The sequence below is a fragment of the Protomyctophum parallelum genome (assembly GCF_964188405.1).
Source record: "Protomyctophum parallelum genome assembly, chromosome: 4".
NCBI lineage: Eukaryota > Metazoa > Chordata > Actinopteri > Myctophiformes > Myctophidae > Protomyctophum > Protomyctophum parallelum.
In genome coordinates, this window is record NC_139700.1 from 46263480 (window position 1) to 46283218 (window position 19739).

The following is a 19739-nucleotide window of genomic DNA, read 5'->3' on the forward strand; positions in this document are numbered from 1 at the left end:
AGTCATTGATATTACTACTCCATATTTTGTCCAAAATTCCCGCAAATCGTTATACACAGTATCTCTATAGTCATGTGCTCAAGACAGATCTGTCCGATATTTCATATTCCATCCTGATTGGCTAACATAGGCGTTCAAAATTTGCAGGATTGGCCCGTTTTGAACAAAAAGCCTCAAATCATGAACGCAGCGTGCAATTTACGTAAAATCTTTCACAGACGTTCCTACAAGGCTGAGGAATATATCTCACCCTTTTCACAGTGGCCTGTTATAGCGCCACCAACAGGTGGATCTTTGCAAAACACATTTTTGGAACAAAATGTCTCATTGCCATCCAAGGCGTGAGAAGAAATGTCACCCTTTTCATATTGGCTTATTATAGCGCCACCAGGAGGGCACAACCTGACCTGCCCTGGTGGAGACCTGTGCCCCGAGGGGGACTTTTTCTAGTTGATATTCTATCAATATTACTGTATTATGGCAATAGTTTTTTCTTTCACTCATAGTGTGTGTACACACTGTAGGCCTAACATTATCAAATGGATGCATCATCACCACTATGATAACTAGAACTGCACTCTGTCGTGTGCCTACTTGCTTGTTGCACACTAGTAGGCCAGTGTCCAAGCAGAGCGCGCAAGTACTGTCGACCACTACAAACTGTCAAATCTCAGCTTCTCTGTGAAGGAACGTTTGAAATGTTGAATTATTAGGTTTAGCTATTTGCTACCTACCTACTTTATGCATGTAAAAAAGTAGTATTATATGAAGTATGGTACAAGTTTCTATCTATAAAATAAATAGGCTACAGTTTTATCGATTTAGAATTATTCTGGATCCCTTTTTAAAGAAAAATAAATCATCGATATCCGATGAAAAAAAAAGGTTCCAGTTCGATCTCGGGCTCCCTCAGAGTTACTATTAAAGTGTCCTTGAGCAAGTTATGTTTGTGCCAAATGTCACACAATCCCCTAAAGGCATTCCTGAGATAGATTCATAAGGTTGGGGCGGACTGACTGACTGACGGATGGACGGACGGACAACCCAGAACGCCTTCGGGCCAAGCATGGCTTCATCGCCAGCAGAGACATAAAAAAACTGGCAGTGCATGGTGTAAATTAACTAAGTGCTGTACTTAACCTTTTATTGCCATCTACATTTATAAATGTACCCCCCGCTTTGTATTAATATTACAAAACATGACATTAACCGTGCACTTCAGCCCTATTTAAACTTTGACTATTTGAGAATACCTGATCTACAAGCTCACAACGCGGCGAAATGTGAACATATTGTGGGCTTGTAGATCTGCTATTTTCAAAAGGTTTTTGACACATTTGAAACATGGGGAAAAGGGGCATTCTGCATAATGAGCACTTTCTACTTTGTCATTTTAGTACATTTTGATACCAGAGTCATAACAGAGTTTTTCCACATTGCAGTATCGAGACTTAGGTAAAAAGTGTGAGTACTTTTGTTCCACCACTGGAAACCCCGACCCAGGCAGGTTATAAACCAGAGGAAGCGAGGGGGTGAGCCAGTGACGTCAGGACTTCGGCGCTCTATTTTCGGGACGCAACCCAGCACTCGTTAGCGGAGATGCGGGGCAACGACATGGATTTCAAAACAAATTATTTCAATGCAAAATACTGTCCTCGAGTTCAGGAGACTTCGGAAAAAAGCAATTCTCCTGAATGCTGCCTTCCGGCATGGCATGGAAATGAGTAGCATTTGCATTTCTTTCACCGTAGTAAATGCTGCATTATTGGTCTGGCAAGGGCAGTTGTTTTACAGACGCGTAAACGGACAGGGGCTTGTTATAAATGTTATTTTATTTTCCTTTTTTTCTGATTAGTTTTTTGGGGAGGGCATCTTGCAACACTTTTGTGTTGCACCAAACGCGTTATTCATAACATTTTGATACTCACAGATCATCATATTGATAACCGAAGTCAGGAATTGGCATCCCTTTGTAGTGGCATCCCAGTGTAGTGAGTAGCAGTTTTTATCAGTTAAGAACTATATCAAAATTGAAACCTATTTTAGCGTACCGTGACGGCGACCGGGCCTTCTCAGTAATTGCCCCCAAACTCTGGAATAGTCTCCCACTGCATATCAAATCCAGCCCAACCATCGACAGTTTCAAATCCTCCCTAAAAACTCACCTTTTCTCCATTGCCTTCAGCTCCTAGTCCTGTAAATGTTTTAAACCTTTTTGTAATCAGTAGGCTTTTTTTCATGCTCTTTAAATGTTGTTATATTGTATTTTTCTTATATAAAGTATTGCTAAACGTTTATTTTAATTTTGTATTTTATGATGTAATTTTTATATGGAAAGCACTTTGGGTCAACTTCTGTTGTTTTTAAATGTGCTATATAAATAAAGGTGACTTGACTTGAAATGGCATCCCTTTGTAATATACGAATATGCACAAATTAGACGTTGGCCCCACTTGGTGATCAGAGGTGGGACCAGGAAATGTAAAACAGCTGAACACACTGTTTTAGAGGGCTCTCCGTTTTCTTTTACGTTTGTTTTGTTGTATTATTATTCCTTCCGTTGTTGGTGTTGTCATGGCTGCCAGTTCCCACCTGAGGTTGTGTGGGAGTCCTGACTGCTCCAGAGCGTATTGAAGAACTGCCAACTTGCATAATGTCTTCATACTAGGACTCAGGTCCAAGATCTGTAAGATGGGTTGAGCATTGGTCGTGTCATATCCTCCGAAGACGAATACACAATCTCCCTTCAGGCAACACCACAATAACCCATCGGGAACTTTCCCCCTGGGCTGAACCTTCGTCCAGGAGAATGTCTTGCAGTTTAATTTCCACAGATCGTTGAAGTAGCTCTGCAGACCAAAGCTGTAACCACCCAATATGTACAGCTCTCCATCGTAAGCAAAGGCTGAATGAAGCCAGCGTTTCTCTGGAAGCTGTAAGGAAGAAGGCGCGCTCAGCCAGTGGTCGGTCTCCATGTCAAGCACACTGAGGTTGTTGTGGTCCTCATGCTGTCCGCTGCCCCCGAATACAAACATCTTTGTCCCAATGATGGTGGCAGAGTGGAATATCGAATCGGGTGGTGGAGTTCCTCTGGTGTTAAGTAAAGACCAGACCATTGTGGTGGTGACCAGCTTGTAGATGTCATTAGTGTATCCGGCGAGCCCGTTCCGTCCTCCATAGATAAACATGACCTTCCCAGAGACGCAGGCCGAGTGGCCGACCCTTGCCCCCGGAACAGTCCCAGAAATGTTGTGCTTTGACCATCTGTGGCCGTTGACGTCAAATGCATAAAGAACAGATGTCCCCAGATGTCCCCAGATGTCCCCCATGTAGGTGTCAAAGGTGCCGGCGTCCTCCATTGTCTTGCAATTCACCGCACCTCCCCAGACGTAGACTCTATGTTCAATCAGAACGGCTGTGTGGCTCCAGGACGCAGGGGGGACCTCAAGGGGACGTCTTTTCCTCTTTCCACTCGTCACCGGAGGCAACTTCGTCCAGCGCGAGGACACAGAGTCGAAGACGTGCACATCGATCTGATCCACGTCGTAGCTCTTCCCGTCAAAGAGCCCTCCAAAGAGGTACACCTTGTCCCCTGCTGGCACAGCGGCACAAGCAAGCAAGCAAGCATTTGACTGCACTGGACCTCTGTTCATGGGCACCGGCCAGCAGTACATGTCTGTCTGTCTGTCTGTCAGCCTGCCAGTGGCTCTTTTTCTCTCAACCACTCTTTAAAATACTCTAGGCCTATATAAAAATAGCTCACACTAGTGCTGACTGCCTAGGTTAGAACCCGCTGCTGTGGTGTCCAATTATAACTTAACCAGGATGCTTAACCGACTCTATACATCCTACCCTTGAGCAGACAACCTGTTATACGTTGCTTTGTCATGATGACTAGGCCAATTGTATTGATCCGTAAATGGGTTTTACTACATCACTCTGATGTCAGCACTAAGTCAAGATCAGTATGCCGTTCTCATGCTCTACTGTCTCTCTCTCTCTCTCTCTCTCTCTCTCGATGTTTGTAACACCTTGTATAGGCCGAGCAGAACTGTGGTCTGATGTCACAAACACACAACACACACACATCCTATCATTTTAGCCTCTGCCAACGGGGAGAAAGGTGGCAAGATGTGGCCATGAGGAAAAGAAAGGGGGGGGGGGATTAGACAATATATTTACAGTAATGCCACTTGAATACCAATAACAAATCCGTATGAAAACGCAATAAATAAATAGATAGATGAATGATAGCCTACATTTCTTAACACAATCTATGCCAAACTCGAGAATTATCGCATTCATGTATTAATTAACCCATTCTGAACGGGAACCCATTTTGGTGTCAGCATCATGTTATGCTTTAGCTATTGAAAAATAGCAGATCTACAAGCTCATATCGCGCCACCGAGTGGCGCGATACGAGCTTGTAGGTCTGCTATTTTTGAAAAAAATCGAAGAAGACTGACATTTTTAGAATCTGATCTCGGGTCAGAATGGGTTCAGACCGGTTCAGACCAGTGTGTGTCCAGTGGAAACCTCGTATGAATCTGATCTCAGGTCAGAATGGGTTAATTAAACCCTCCAATCACGAGAACATGAGAAGTCGCTATACCTGGTCGCTTCAACCGTCGTTCAACGTTGTGATCTCTCCAAATCACAGAACTTTGTGCACGCAGTCTTAGCTGCATGTTTTCATGAAATTGAGGCTCACTCAGATGAGGTGATATGAGGAGGTGAGGGACAATGTTTTGAGCTCAATACAAATCACACCTGTGTGACGTGAGGGGAGCTCTTATCATCGTACATCATCATGACATAAAATAGACGGGTACAGACTTTAGTTTAGACATAATATTGGTCCCGACTGTCAATAGACCGACAACCTACCTCAAACCCTAACCCTAACCCTAACTGCAAGCACGGGGCGGTGCATGTTCGACCGCATGTCGGTCCGTTGGTGTGTCTAATGTGCATCCCAAAATAGACACTAAACTATGACGCAAAATTCTCTATTCACAATACAGGGTATTAATGCAAAAACAAAAAGAGGAGAAACCTGATTTTGACACCGGTCACATATACAAGAGCATCATTGTGTAACAGCCCGGGATTCAAACTCGGGCCTCCCACGTTAAAGTCCAACATCTTAACCACTAAACCAACACGATATATCCCTCTGGACATCTTAACCCAGCCATGTCAAACATACGGGCCGGTTTGATTTGACCAGAAACTGGTGCCTGATATTCAGGAAGCAGCAAGTGAAAACAAGACAGAGATGAAATGTCACGGTTTTCATTCATTTATTTCCCCTTTGGCTTAAAAAAAAAAAAAAACAATTAAGATTTTAGTATTAGTATTAGTTATTGTTATTCACTCATATTTTCCATTGTTCATCACTTCAATAAAAAAGCAGGCCTATACATAAAACCAAGGGTTGTGTAGCCATTTACACATTTCTGCTGAGACAGTATTTGAAATTTAAATATTCTATTTTCAAATGGTGTATTGGCGCTCCATAAATAGAAAATAGCATCTCTCATAGCAAATGGCTTCTAGGCTACAGGTATAATACCAATAATGAAAGTCAATAATGTAAGTAGCTATTCTTATTATAATGTGTGTGATGTAGTGTAGCTATAGCATGCACAACAAACAGGAAGAAAAACAAAGCCAAATGACAGCTGTGTACGTAAACATGCGTGAGCATGCTTGCAGTCCGCGACTGCATGGTTGCACCGCTCCGGCCCTCATGAAGTCACATTTCGTCCAATGTGGCCCCCACCCCAAAATGAGTTCGACATCCCTGTCTTAACCACTAGACCAAAGGGATATCCCCTTGGACTGGGGGAGATTTTAGACTTTTGAGGCCATCAGGCATCTGAGCCACTCTGCTACAATTGCACTGAATAGCAGAGGTGTCCAAAAGTTTTTTTCCAAAGGGGGCCATGTTTGAAAATAGGAATCTGCCTCAGGGCCGGCTACATATCCTGTTGTATGTGACTTTGTTATGGACTGGTCTGATGGTATTGTACTAGTATACAGTAGCCTACAATAGAGCGTCGCGTCATGACGACGCCAGGCCCAGGAAATGACTCCCAATGCATTTTCCCCACAGCCATTTCAAAAAGTATTTATTTAAATACCTTTTAAGCGTCGTTCAAAGCCAACTCGAGTCGTGACAAATCAGGACAACAAACACAACATTTTGGACCAAACAAATAATTACAAAGAAGAAAAACAACAAAAAAAGTGATGTAACCTGCCGTTTTTTTCTTCTTTCTAATTATTTGTTCGGCCCAAAACATTGTGTTTATTGTCATGATTTTGTCACGACAATAGTTGGCTTTGTCCGTGGCGTAAATAAATACTTTTTGAAAAGTCTGAGGAAAATTAACTATGTAGTCCAATATATGTAAATCATCTGTACTGAGAACATAACGGAAATTATAATTATTTTGTGGCCAAAATGTAACCAGGTGCTGTGAAACGATAGAACGAGAATGTGACATTGAAACCAATAGCTGAAGCTGGCGCCACCTGTCTATTGACCTCAACGGACGTAGGCAAGGCGTTTGCCTGTTCTAAAATTGAGAAACAGATTATCTGGTTAAGCCATTTTGAACGGGAACCCCTTTTGGTGTTTTAAGCATTATGTCATGCTTTAGCTATTGAAAAATAGCAGATCTACAAGCTCATAGCGCTGCACCGAGTGCCACGCTACGAGCTTGTAGGTCTGCTATTTTTGAAAAATCGTGAATCGTGATGGGGGGGGGGGGGTGGTCCCTGGAACAACATATTCTCAGATGGGGGTCGGTCGCCAATTTCATATAACTTTGGGGGTCCTTGACATGAAAATGTTTGAAAACCACTGACATAGAAAGATAGCGTTTTTCAGAAAACTAATGAAAAAACACTGAAAAATAGTGGGGGGGTTCATGAATAATGTATGTTAGGAAGGAAGACGTTGGCCATAATATGCAATATGCCATCATTCAGAAACACAAGCGCTTAATAGTCACTTTACAGACACATGGTTTAAGGTTGCACACAAGTTTTTATTTATTTACTATAGGGAGTACAACTACACTATGGCAAACACCGCAGTCCTACACAGAGGACAAAGGGCTGCTATAGTTGCTGTTTGAGTATACATTGGTTGGGTTTATAATAAATCGGTTGGGTTAAGGCTCATTCATAGTCTGACTATCAGTGGCGTGCACAGACATTTAGAGGGGCAGGTGCTCAAGTGAAAAAAAGGGCACCTTGTGCAGCACATTTTGGGGCGGGAAGTTGGGAACCCATTTTGGTGCTTTAGCTATTGAAAAATAGCAGATCTACAAGCTCATAGCGCGCCACCGAGTGGCGCGCTACGAGCTTGTAGGTCTGCTATTTTTTTGTTATCGAAGAACCACTGACACTGACTGGGCCTAAATAATATAGTAGAAGCATTTTTTTATCAAGATTTGATCAATGTCACCATGGTCCACACACTACAAATTAAGAAAAAAAAGAAAACATTATTATTATTTTTTAAGAGCCAAAAAGGGCAGGGGGTGCTCTAGCACCCCCTAGTGTCTATCTGTGCACGCCACTGCTGAGTATAAAACCAGAGAGAAAGGGCTGGAGCGGTGCCGACGGTGGTTTGCTCTTCACCGCGGCTCAGTGACGTCATGTTGTAGTTCGGTGCATGGTCACCTCACCACCGACAATCCAGACTATGAATAACGCTTTAAACACATTGGTTGGGTTATAATATAAATATGACATGAATAAACACATTCATTCTGTATAGTGTCCGTATAGTCCGTAAGGCTAACAATCCCGTTTTGTTTTTTTAATCAGTCCATGTGGGGTGGCGTGCATGCCTTCAACGTCTCCTGCGGCGCCGTCGTTGAGCGGCGGAAGGGGCGGGTGTGACCGCGGGCGCGGGCACGCACTCAGAGAGGCGGCAGCCGCACGACTCCGCCATGATGTAGGTGGCGGTGGTGAGCGAGCCGTCGGCGCACGTCAGCTGCACTTCCTTCTGGCTGGTGGTCGCTTCCCGACAACACTCGCACTGGTGCATCATCTGATTGGCCGACGCAGAGTACCTGTAATTAAGCGCACGTATATGCCCATAAGGTTATTTTAAGTTTGGGAACTTTTCATTCATGCGTTTATATTTATTTCGTTTTGACCAAATCAATAATAAATGCTGTGTTAAACCCATTTAGGCCTGACGTCGAAATTAAAGTCTTCTAAAGCATGACAATTTTCTTAAAAACCTATGGATCTGGTGCTCAATATTTCATGTCAAGGACCCCAAAAATGATATGTAATTGGCCACCGACCCCCCATCTGAAAATATGTTGTTCCAGGAACCTCCCAGAAGCAAAGATTTGAGTTAAAAATGTTCACTCTGAAAGAGTATATATGCAAAGATTTGTGCCACATCTTCATGATTTAAAAAAAATAGCAGACCTACAAGCTCGTAGCACGGCACTCGGTGCCGCGCTATGAGCTTGTAGATCTGCTATTTTTCAGAAGGGGTTCCCGCCCAGAATGGGTTAAGTGGTCAGATGGGTGGGCCGCGAATGCTTTCGAGTGCATGGGTCCTAATCCAGAAAAGGATGAGAACCGCTGGTCTACTTGTTATTAAAGCTGATATTATGCAACTAGTTTTAGGGAATATGTTTTTATTTTGTCCAGTCAGTATGGATGAGTATGTTAAATGAGTAATTCACCAAAAAAAGGACAATTGTTTTATCAATTACACAACCCATGAAGCCCATTTTCGTTTTTTGGTTCATTAATATTGGTTTCGGAATGCGACAAAAACAGAAGAATATCCATGAATTTAAGGTTTTCATGGGTTGTGTATTTGATAGAAAATAAGTAATTTTTGGGGTGAACTACTAACCCATTCAGCGCAGCGCGCAGGAACCACTTTTGGTGTTTTAAGCATTACGTTATACTTTATAGCTATTGAAAAATAACAGATCTACAAGATCATAGTGCGGCACCAAGTGCCGCGCTACGAGCTTTTAGGTCTGCTATTTTTGAAAAATCGTGAAAATGTAGTGGATATCTATCTGAATATATGTTCTTTCAGAGCAAACGTTTTTAACTCAAATCTTTGCTTCTGGGAGGGTCCCTGGAACAACATATTTTCAGGTGGGGGTCGGCGGCCAAATACAGATAATTCTGGGACTCCTTGACATGAAATAGTTTGAGAACCACTGACATAGAAACATGGGGTTTTTCAGTTTTGAAACAAACTATTAGCTCTGTGGTTATATTACTGGTTAAACAAAATGATGCACTTGAACAGTAAACCCGGGGTAGAACTAGAAACAGATATAAAGTACTAATAATGAATACAAAATTAAACTAAAGAACACCAGGTAAACAATGAACCTATAGCCTCTGTCTAAATAACATGTTATTAAGAACAAAAACATGGGAACAAAAATGACCAAGGTGTTTAATATGTCTGCATGGTCATCTCTAGGTCCGATGGATCACTCACATGGAGGCACTGCCGCACTGCCCTGCGCAGTAGGAGATGTCCACGGGCTGCGGGCTCTTACATCCACCCTTCTCCATGACCATCTGCTTCTTCTGCACCTCACACACACTGCGGACCGGTGTACCTGAAACACACGCGGTTCACCGTGCTTAGGATACGATGCTTTTGCACCTCACACACACTGCGGACCGGTGTACCTGAAACACACGCGGTTCACCGTGCTTAGGATACGATGCTTTTGCACCTCACACACACTGCGGACCGGTGTACCTGAAACACACGCGGTTCACCGTGCTTAGGATACGATGCTTGTAACCAGTGTTGATTTCGTCGACGAAAAATGTATGTCGAATACGTTTTTCCACTGATGAATCACACCCATGTGAACTGAGTGGTGCAACTCCCCTCTCTCTCTCCCCCCACCCCACCCCACCCCTCCTCTCTCTCTCTATCTCTCTCTCTCAGCAGGCAACAGTGCAGCACTGTCTCTCTCTCTCTATTTCTGGCACAACAGCGCCCCTACTGGTACTCATAGTCATATACTGGTGCTCATTAACACATAGGTAGGTGAACACGGACATTGCTGTTCCTTAGAGTCATTACGACGGCATCAAGACTAAATCTAAGTGTAGATTTAGCCGACTAAAATCTTATGATATTTAGTCGACTAAAACTAGACTAACACTAAAACATTCCATGTGACTAAAATGTGACTAAAACTAAATGAAAACTATTCAAGAGACTATGACTAAAACTAAAATAAAAATGTGGTACCAAAAACAACACTGCTTGTAACGAAGGACATATATATAATCCAGCCAACACTCCTATTGAACCGATGAAAAGTATTGAAAAAGCGTTTCTGACTAAAACCTCCATAACCATCCTCAAACTGTCAGACAAACCAGACGGAACAAGTGAATGAATGGTCAAAAAGCAAGCTTCACTTGAGCTGCATTTGGGTAAAGTGATGATAATATAAAGACGCATTCAAATATCTGACAATGTATAAAGTCACCATACCAATTATCTTTGACGAGGCAGTATATCAGCCATATTTAGTGATGGTCCTTTTGGTTGCTCGTATGAGTCTGTGTGTGTGTGTGTGTGTGTGTGTGTGTGTGTGTGTGTGTGTGTGTGTGTGTGTGTGTCTGTGTGCGTGTGTGCGTGCGTGCATGCGTGTTTGCGTGCATGTGTGCGTGCGTGTTTACTAAATACTTACAGGACTTGCAGCAGCCGCTGGCATCAGTGGTCTCAGTTCCCTGTGAGAGGACAAGCTCGCACGTTACATCACATCTGGTACATGTTGCGTCATAAATATTAAATAAAGCTGGCATATTGTTTGTCGTAAAAAACAGACAAGTGTATAGGTGTGTGTATAAGGTTTATATAGGCTACACTACAGTGTATTGGGTAAGCAGTACAGCCAACAATACCAGTTCATCAACCTGTGTGTGTGTGTGTGTGTGTGTGTGTGTGTGTGTGTGTGTGTGTGTGTGTGTGTGTGTGTGTGTGTGTGCGTGTGTGTGTGTGGTACTAACAGGCTGACAGTCCAGGGGGTTAAACGGAGGACAGGTGGTTTGTGTTTCCTTGGTAATTGGCTTCCCATTGGTGAGCGCACAGGAGTACTTCACACACGTATCACCAGGGGGCGACCACGTCTCATTCACCTGAACGGAACAAGTGATAAAAACTTTAACTTTAACCTTTCTGCGTGTGTGAAAGGTCCTGCCATGATTTATACAAAATAAAATAATTCACTATAACACAACTTAAAGGGACACTTCACCCTTTTTGCAAAAAAATATATGTTAATGACGTTTAGAAGCTTTAGATCACTTTCCTGGGGGTATTTATGTGTGTAATATGTGGTTTTAGTTATTTTAGATTGTAGCAGTGAGCCTGTTGTCTCTGATGTCATGGACACTGGTCTCACTACCTTCCTGGACTACAATTCCCATAATTCTTTGGTGCACTGCTCCTCCTTGTGGATAGGGGGAGAGCTGTCTTACTGAGACAACATGTAGTCCAGGAAGGAAGTGAGCCCAGTGTCCATGACATCAGAGACAACAGGCTCACTGCTACAATCTAAAATATCTAAAACCACATATTACACACATAAAGATCTCCAGGAAAGTGTTCTAAAGCTTCTAAACGTCATTAACATATATTTTTTTGCAAAAAGGGTGAAGTGTCCCTTTAACAAGTTATAATATAACATGCCATGGAATTGCCGCCCTATACTATAACAATTGCAATTAGTTTAGTTTAGTTTATTTTTATTAAATTTCTTTCATACAAAAAAACATTCTTAGTTCATCAGTCTTTTTTCTTCTTATTCTGGAAAAAAAGGTATAGACTGAAGCCTAGGCTTATTACGTCTACCCTTTTGTCCGTTAACTTAAAATAATAAAAATAAAAATATATATGTATACCCCTTTTACAGGTTTTCAAACAAAACAGTTCATGTGTCTTAGTTATTTCTACTGAACAATGTAATATTCAAGTAAAAGAACAAAATAGAATTCACAACTGGATGACATTTGACATGGCTGAGGGAAGTAGGGGTGCTGGGGGGGGGCTGGAGCACCCCCCAGGCACAGCCCCCCCATTCCTCACAGGAGTGGAAAATAATAATAATTTTAATCAAAACAGATTTCTGTTACTATAGGCCTAATAAACATGCTGTATCACAGTATCCTGGTTAATTTCCTATGTCAGTTTGCTCATGAGTGTGGAGAGGGAAAGTAAAAGCCACTTTTCCACATGAAAATGCAGAGGCCATTCATTATCCAAATATCCATCCATCCATCCATCCATCCATCCACCAACCTGTAAAGAGTGCGTAGTTCCAGGGTAGGGCAGGGTGATGACACAGCTGGTCTGGACACATGAGCCGCAGCACTGACCAGGAACTGCCTGGTACGTGTAACCCTGGAGCATAGGTTCAGGTTCAGGTTCAGGTTTATTTGTCATTTGTATAGATACAGAGTATACATACAATGAAAATTATTTTGCTCAGAGCACTCTCAGTCTTACATACACAGGACATAAACAAACATCTATAGTGCAAGAAAGACAAAAAACAGGAAAAGAAAGTGCAGCCTGACTGCCTGGGGGTAAAAACTGTTACTGAGACGGGTGGTACGAGATTTGATGCTCTGGTAGCGTTTTTTGGAAGGGAGTAGTTAACCAGTGTCGTTTTTGGCACTGGTTTTGGCACCTGGAATGTTTAGTCTGGTTTTAGTCGACTAAATGTCATAAGGTTTTAGCCAAAATACATTTTAGTCGACTAAATCAACAGCAGATTTAGTCGACTAAAATGTATTTTGGCGGGCCATGATGCCGTCGTAATGGCTGATTTTACACTTGTAGATCGGCTATTTCAGCATGCAACCAAGTGTAAAATTAAGCAATAAGCCACGAGAGGTCTCAGGTTACCGGGTATTTTACACTGGCTGGGGGCCAGTGTAAAATACCCGGTATAAGCTGGGGCCTCGAGTGGCTTATTGCTTTTCTAAAACGATTACAAACATATAGCAATAATAACCTAATAAAACGATTGAATTCACAAAAGAAGCTACACTTTGCGCCACCAGAGCGAGCCACATCACTTCCTTGTTTTGCTCGGCAAGTAGCCCCAGTGATTGAAGGAGTGGGTTATCGGTGGAATTTACACCGGTCACGTGACGGTAACCAGCCAATCAGAATCAAGTATTGGGACTACCCATTTTAGAATGACTTATACTGGATCTCTTTTTTTTTAACAAAATTGTCAGTATATTTAGTCTTAGTTTTAGTCATCATAGCTTAGTTTCCATTTAGTTTTCGTCTTACTTTTAGTGGAGGAGAAACAATGTAAATGTTTTATATATATACAGGTATATGGACCGTGTTAAGTTCACAAAGTCCAGGCAAGTTTGCAAACCTTGCTGCCACACACAACACGACCACGCCATGGTCCTCTGCAGAAATAGCAGACCTACAAGCTCATATGAGCTTGTAGGTCTGCTATTTTTCAATGGCTAAAGTACAGAATGGGTTAATGGATGCAAATGTGCTCACACCATTACAAAGAAACCATCCCTCCCCAGGCGGTCCCAATGTTGTTTTCATCGACTAAAACGAAGACGAAGAATGTTCGTCGACTACATTCTTTCACTGACGAAAACTAAATGAAAACTTATGCTATATGATGACTAAAACTAAGATTAAATATACTGACAATATCGTCAACAAATAAACACTAGACTAAAATGTTGGGACCCCACATGGACTGATGAAGGGACTAGTGGACAAGTCATTTTACACTTGGTTGCATGCTGAAAATAGCAGATCTACAAGCTTGTAGTTTGTTGTGAGCTTGTAGATCAAAATGTGATGCCAAAAACAACACTGGTCCCAAGTGTGAACCCAGTTTTAAAGACAGAATGTATTACATAGGAAAAGTCAGGGAAGGTGAACTTTCTGAGAGCGAATTGACTTCAAACACATAAATATTTGTCGGGATCGGGACTCAAACCAGCAACACACTGTCATAATATGCTGGATTACCAACCAAGGTGCCTGGACCGCTAAGCCGGCTATAGCCCATGCTGTGTGTCCCTTTTTAATGTGTGTCCATGTGTGGGTTATTATGAGTTTGTTGTATGTTGAAGTGTACCTCTGCACAGGTGTGTTATTAATGTGCATTGCATGTCTCTGCACGGGTAGTGTTGCATTGCAGGCTTACAGGTGATGGTGTGTATACTGTTGTTATTAATGTATGTGCGTGCGTGCATGCGTGTGTGCCACGTGCGTGTGTGTTTGTGTGTGTGTTGCATACCTCTGCACAAGTAGTGTTGCATTCAACAGGCTTACAGATCACAGTGTGCAGCCCATCTGGGCCCATCTTGTCTGAACAATCACAATTCTGACAGTCCGTAGACACTGACATTCTGACATTCCTACGGTCCGTAGGAATGTTAGATCCAGGCTGTGGGGAGAAAATGACAGTACATAGATTATAACAAACAACCCTTAAAACTATTTTTGTGTTTTGTTTTGTTTCTGTTCAGAAACAGTGGTGTAGGGGTTCCAAATTCTATAGGCTCATTCATAGTCTGGATTTTCGGTGGTGAGGTGACCACCGCTCCGGTGGTGAGCTGACCACCGGAGCTGAAATAAAGTTGAGCGGTAAAAACAGAGAGAAGGGCTGGAGCGGTGGCGGTGGTTTGCTCTTCACCGCGGCTCAGTGACATCATGTTGTAGTTCGGTGGTCACCTCACCACCGAAAATCCAGACTATGAATAACGCTTTTATGGTATTAAATACAGTTAAGATACACATAACTTCTTACCGGATATTCAATGCCTTTGTAGACACACACACCTTTAGGAACTGGAGAGACGAGGAGAAAAGCACTGGTTAAACAGGACTGTTTAGTGTAGTTTATCCATATAACGGTAACTGGCGCGGCGCAAACGAGGCGAGGTGAAGGAAGCGAATGGCCACCTGGTGTCTCCGCCACAGCTGGAAAAATCAGCATTGACGTTGTTTTCGGAGGCCCCAGTGGTTTTATTCATCCAAAAACAATATACAAGAATTATGTTAAATATATTGAACCGAGCCGTCTTTGGTGCTTTCGAGCTCGGCTAGGTGTGGTGCATTTGGTTACACTCAAATGTAAATTACTGTGGACTTTTTATATCTGTGATATCAATAATGTATCAATAATATCCACCACTCAAGGGAGGGGGAAGAGAGTTATAGGTCTTGCATGACAGCGAGCGAAGGGACTTTTGCTCCAGCGGGACGTTTATTATTTTTTAATTACCAATTTAACGCTGACCTGTGAGACCAAAGTGAAGCGACTGGAAACAAATATAATATAAAATATAAATATTTTCAGGTTTGAACACACCTTTACAGATTTCAATACCACAAATGTATAGATACTGTTACAAGTTAATGTCCTGTATTTATCAGTAAATATGTAAATATGCTAAAAATTGCAAAATGTAGTATTTCCATCGAAATGTACCAAAAGGATAAAAGTATATTCATCATGCAGAATATCCCATTTCCCCATCTCCAGTGTTCAAAATGAATTATTATAATGTTGCAGTAAATATACCAGATCTACAAGCTCATAATAGCGCATGGCAAAAGCGACGCGTTGCAGACATTCGGTACATGGCGGCATACAGTGTACGTACCACACTTGTAGTGGGGACAGCAGCTGCCATTGCCCACGGTGACGTTGAGCTGGAAGCCTGGTTCACACTGTGACAGCGGTGGGGCGCTGGGACACAGACTGACGTCGCACTCTGTGGTGGGGCGGAGGACAGGAGATTAGCACACGACAGGACTGTGCCGCAGCCATCGTACTTATAATAAAGCTTTGGGCCGCTACGCGCCCATATGCAGAGATATCATCATCATATCATATCATATCATATCATATCATATCATATCATATACCTTCGTCAGGCAGCCTCTGTAGACATTTTTAAAGCTCAAGACCCACTTCTACAACATTGCTTTTAATTGATCTTTTATTTTTTATTTTTTTGTTATTCATGTCCTCACTGTATTGCATTACTGCTTTTTTCTTAATGTCGTTGCCTTGCTTTTCTTTTATTCTCCATTGTTCTGTAAAGCACTTTGAGCTGCATTTCATGTCATGTATTATTATTATTATTATATAGGCTACAATATAATTCAGTCAATGTCTGTCTGAATGTCTGTCAGAAACACCGCCGTATATCCTCACCGCCTGCGCCAATCGCTCCCACTTTTCACACAGGCATTGACCATAATAATATTATGGAGGTCTTAACGAAGCCCTTTTTCCAATTTAACAACGTATAAATAAATAATGAATTTATTAGTGAGCAAAAAATGCGAAAACGCACCCGGGACACAGTACCCCCTGTGGCCACAAGGGGGGGGGGGATATCTCACAACGGGTAAGGGCTAGTCTATATAATTTAGATATCTGTCACCCTTGTCATTCTTATGCCCATATATGGAGATCCATCAGTATATGCCCATTTGTGGGCATGCTGATATGCCATATAAGGAGACCTCAGCACATGTTAGTCCTTGTCCCTTTTTACCCCCATATATGGAGATTCCTGATGTCATCAGTATGCCCATGTATGGGCATGCTCCGCCAATTTTAATATAGTGGTTTTCAACCCTTTTCATAGCAAGGCCCATATTATTTATTCAGCGTTTGAGCCACACAGACCACCATTTGATGAGATTTAAGGCTCATACATAGTCTGGTTTTACGGTGGTGGGGTGACCACCGAACTACAACATGACGTCACGAGCCGCGGTGAAGAGCAAACCACCACCACCGCTCCAGCCCTTCTCTCTGTTTTTACTCACCACTGCTCAATGTTATTTCAGCTCCGGTGGTCAGCTCACCACCGGAGCGGTGGTCACCTTACCACCGAAAATCCAGACTATGAATAGGCCTTTAGCCTCTCAGACCCAATACTTTTAAGGTGGTTGCACACTATATTACTATTACTATATACTATATTATGTTATCGTTGGATAAGATTCTGTCCACAATTCCATGCTGTACTGATGTTGGTACCATTGAGAGACAACAGGCCCAACATTGATCAAAGCACCGTAGTACAGAGTTAAGGCCTATTCATAGTCTGGATTTTCGGTGGTGAGGTGACCACCGCTCCGGTGGTGAGCTGACCACCGGAGCTGAAATAACGTTGAGCGGTGGTGAGTAAAAACAGAGAGAAGGGCTGGAGCGGTGGCGGTGGTTTGCTCTTCACCGCGGCTCGTGACGTCATGTTGTAGTTCGGTGGTCACCCCACCACCGTAAATCCAGACTATGTATGAGCCTTTAGAGGGGCAGAGGGGCTGAAATCCCGTTAAGAGGGCACTTTTGGACAAAAATAGCGAAAATAGCAGATCTGCAAGCTCACAACGCGTCGCAGTGCGACGCGTTGTGAGCTTGCAGATCTGCTATTTTCGCTATTTTTGTAGATCAGCTTTTGTAGATCAGCTATTTTCGGGGCGCAACCCAGCACTCTTTAGCTAGTGGAGATGTGGTGTTTCGAAACAAATTTGTTCAACGCAAAATAGGCTACTGTTGTTCAAGTTCAGGAGACTTTGGGGGAAAAAAAGCAATTCTCCTGAACGCTGCCTTCCAGTAGGGCATGGAAATGGGAGGAAGGAATGTGCATTTCTTTTACCATGTAGTAAATGCTGACATTCGTGTTCTGGAGAGGGGCAGTTGTTTTACGGACGGGAAAAAGGGCAGGGGCTGAAGCCCCCTTTGATTTCCATGGCCTCATTCACACCTGAGACACACGCAAGACACACTTGTGTCCTGTGTGTGTCATGGCCGCCTCAATGCATTTCCAATGGGAGTCACATGGTTTGAAGACGCAACCTTGTTGGAAATGCACTGAGGCGGCCATGACACTCCCAATACGTGTCTTAACGTGTGAATGATGGGCCTAAAGTGTGCACGTCCCTGGCCGTATAGTTATAGGTGAACGTACCACAGGAGTGTGCGGGGCAGCAGCCATCGCTCGTGTTGACCAGGTGTTGTCCAGGCTGGTCACAGTGGACGGCGCTGGGGGACGTGGGGCAGGGCAGTGGCTCGCACCGCACGCCCATGGAGTCACTGTCGCACTCGCACCGCTGACAGCCACTGGTCCATGTGTCACCGGGCTGCGTGGGACGAGTGCACATTTTGAATAAAGCTCAGTCAACCCGCCACCCCCCAAAAACCCCATTTAAAACATAGCAAAACAATATCTGTCATAAATAATTATTTATCATTTATTGCCACAAACGGCAACACATTATAGAAATGGGCAGCTGCTCAAATCACATAACACTACGGGGTGTGAGAGAGAGAGAGAGAGAGAGAGAGAGAGAGAGAGAGAGAGAGAGAGAGAGAGAGTGAGTGAGTGAGTGAGTGAGTGAGTGAGTGAGTGAGTGAGTGAGTGAGTGAGTGAGTGAGTGAGTGAGTGAGTGAGTGAGTGAGTGAGTGCGCGCGCATATCTTACTTGCTTGGGTTTACCATCAGGTCCAACACAGTCTGAAACGATAAATCAAACACACATTTAAGTTTAGTTTCCGTTTCCTTTTGTAATGTGTTGTAACCATCTATATGGCGTTGTGAAGGGATCTCTCTGGTGTTTATAATGTGAATAGTGGTCATCACTATGGGCCCATATACACAGACAAATGTGTCCGTGGCAAAGACTGTTGGATTTTGCTTTTTTTTTTACATAACATTGTAATGTTCTTATTTTTATCATAAGAACTGAATATCACTATATCCACTATCCAGGTTTTCCTCAAGATATGCCAGTTGCCACTGATTTACTATGACACTATGGCACATTAGGAGTCGACTTTTGAGTGGTGCAACCACTCCTATAGACAGCTATGTGTGTGGCTGGGTCTGTCCCTGTGTCCCTGTGTCCGAGCACGGAAATAGTTGTTCACCACCAAGTGTCACAGTTGCACAGCCTAACACACAGACACAGACACACACAGGCCGGGGAGGAGGGCTTGTACAGTACAGTACAGTACAGTACAGTACAGTACAGTACAGTACAGTACAGTACAGTACAGTACAGTACAGTACAGTACAGTACAGTACAGTACAGTACAGTACAGTACAGTACAGTACAGGGCAAAAGAGATTAGGGATAAGGGGTAAGGCAGCATGCATTATTGGGCCCTGAGTGTTTCTGATAATTATATTGTCCGATGTCCGTTCATTTGTATGTTCATGGCAAAAATAGAATTCTGACAAAAATGGCCATCACAAGTCATCACGTCCCACTGGGAGGGGTCCCCAGGGCAGACCGAGGCGCAGATGAAGGGATTACATCGACTCACTGGCCTTGGAACGCCTCGGGATCCCCCCAGGAGGAAGTCACTAATGTTGCCCTGGAGAGGAATGTCTGGAGCTCTCTGGTGGGAGCTGTTGCCCCCGCGACCTGACTACGGATAAGCGGTTGAAGATGGATGGATGTGTAGGGGTGTAACGACACATTTTAACAGCGATACGATACGTATCACGATACCTGGTTGACGATACGATACATGGACGATATTGGTTCATGATGGCGATACGATACGATTCAATGATTTGAAATCGATACAGTAACTATTTAAAATTCATTGACATTATTTTAAATTAAGGGCCCCCATGAGGATTTTCGGGGAATTCCTAAACACCTCT

At 43.1% G+C, this 19739-nt stretch overlaps 1 protein-coding gene across 1 annotated transcript in view; it reads right to left on the minus strand.

Annotated features, from left to right (window-relative positions):
• Nucleotides 1-7596: 7596 nt before the first annotated feature.
• Nucleotides 7597-19739, minus strand: part of LOC310857222 (mucin-2-like) — a gene marked incomplete at its 5' end in the record, with an annotated part of 77845 nt that continues 65702 nt past the window's right edge. Inside the window, 10 exons of the mRNA XM_083762832.1 lie at nt 7597-8096; nt 9515-9638; nt 10737-10776; nt 11056-11184; nt 12347-12448; nt 14340-14489; nt 14853-14893; nt 15712-15822; nt 18037-18208; nt 18550-18581. Coding sequence (XP_083618958.1) covers nt 7874-8096; nt 9515-9638; nt 10737-10776; nt 11056-11184; nt 12347-12448; nt 14340-14489; nt 14853-14893; nt 15712-15822; nt 18037-18208; nt 18550-18581 — 1124 coding nt within the window. The 3' untranslated portion in view covers nt 7597-7873. The remainder of the gene's footprint in view (nt 8097-9514; nt 9639-10736; nt 10777-11055; nt 11185-12346; nt 12449-14339; nt 14490-14852; nt 14894-15711; nt 15823-18036; nt 18209-18549; nt 18582-19739) is intronic.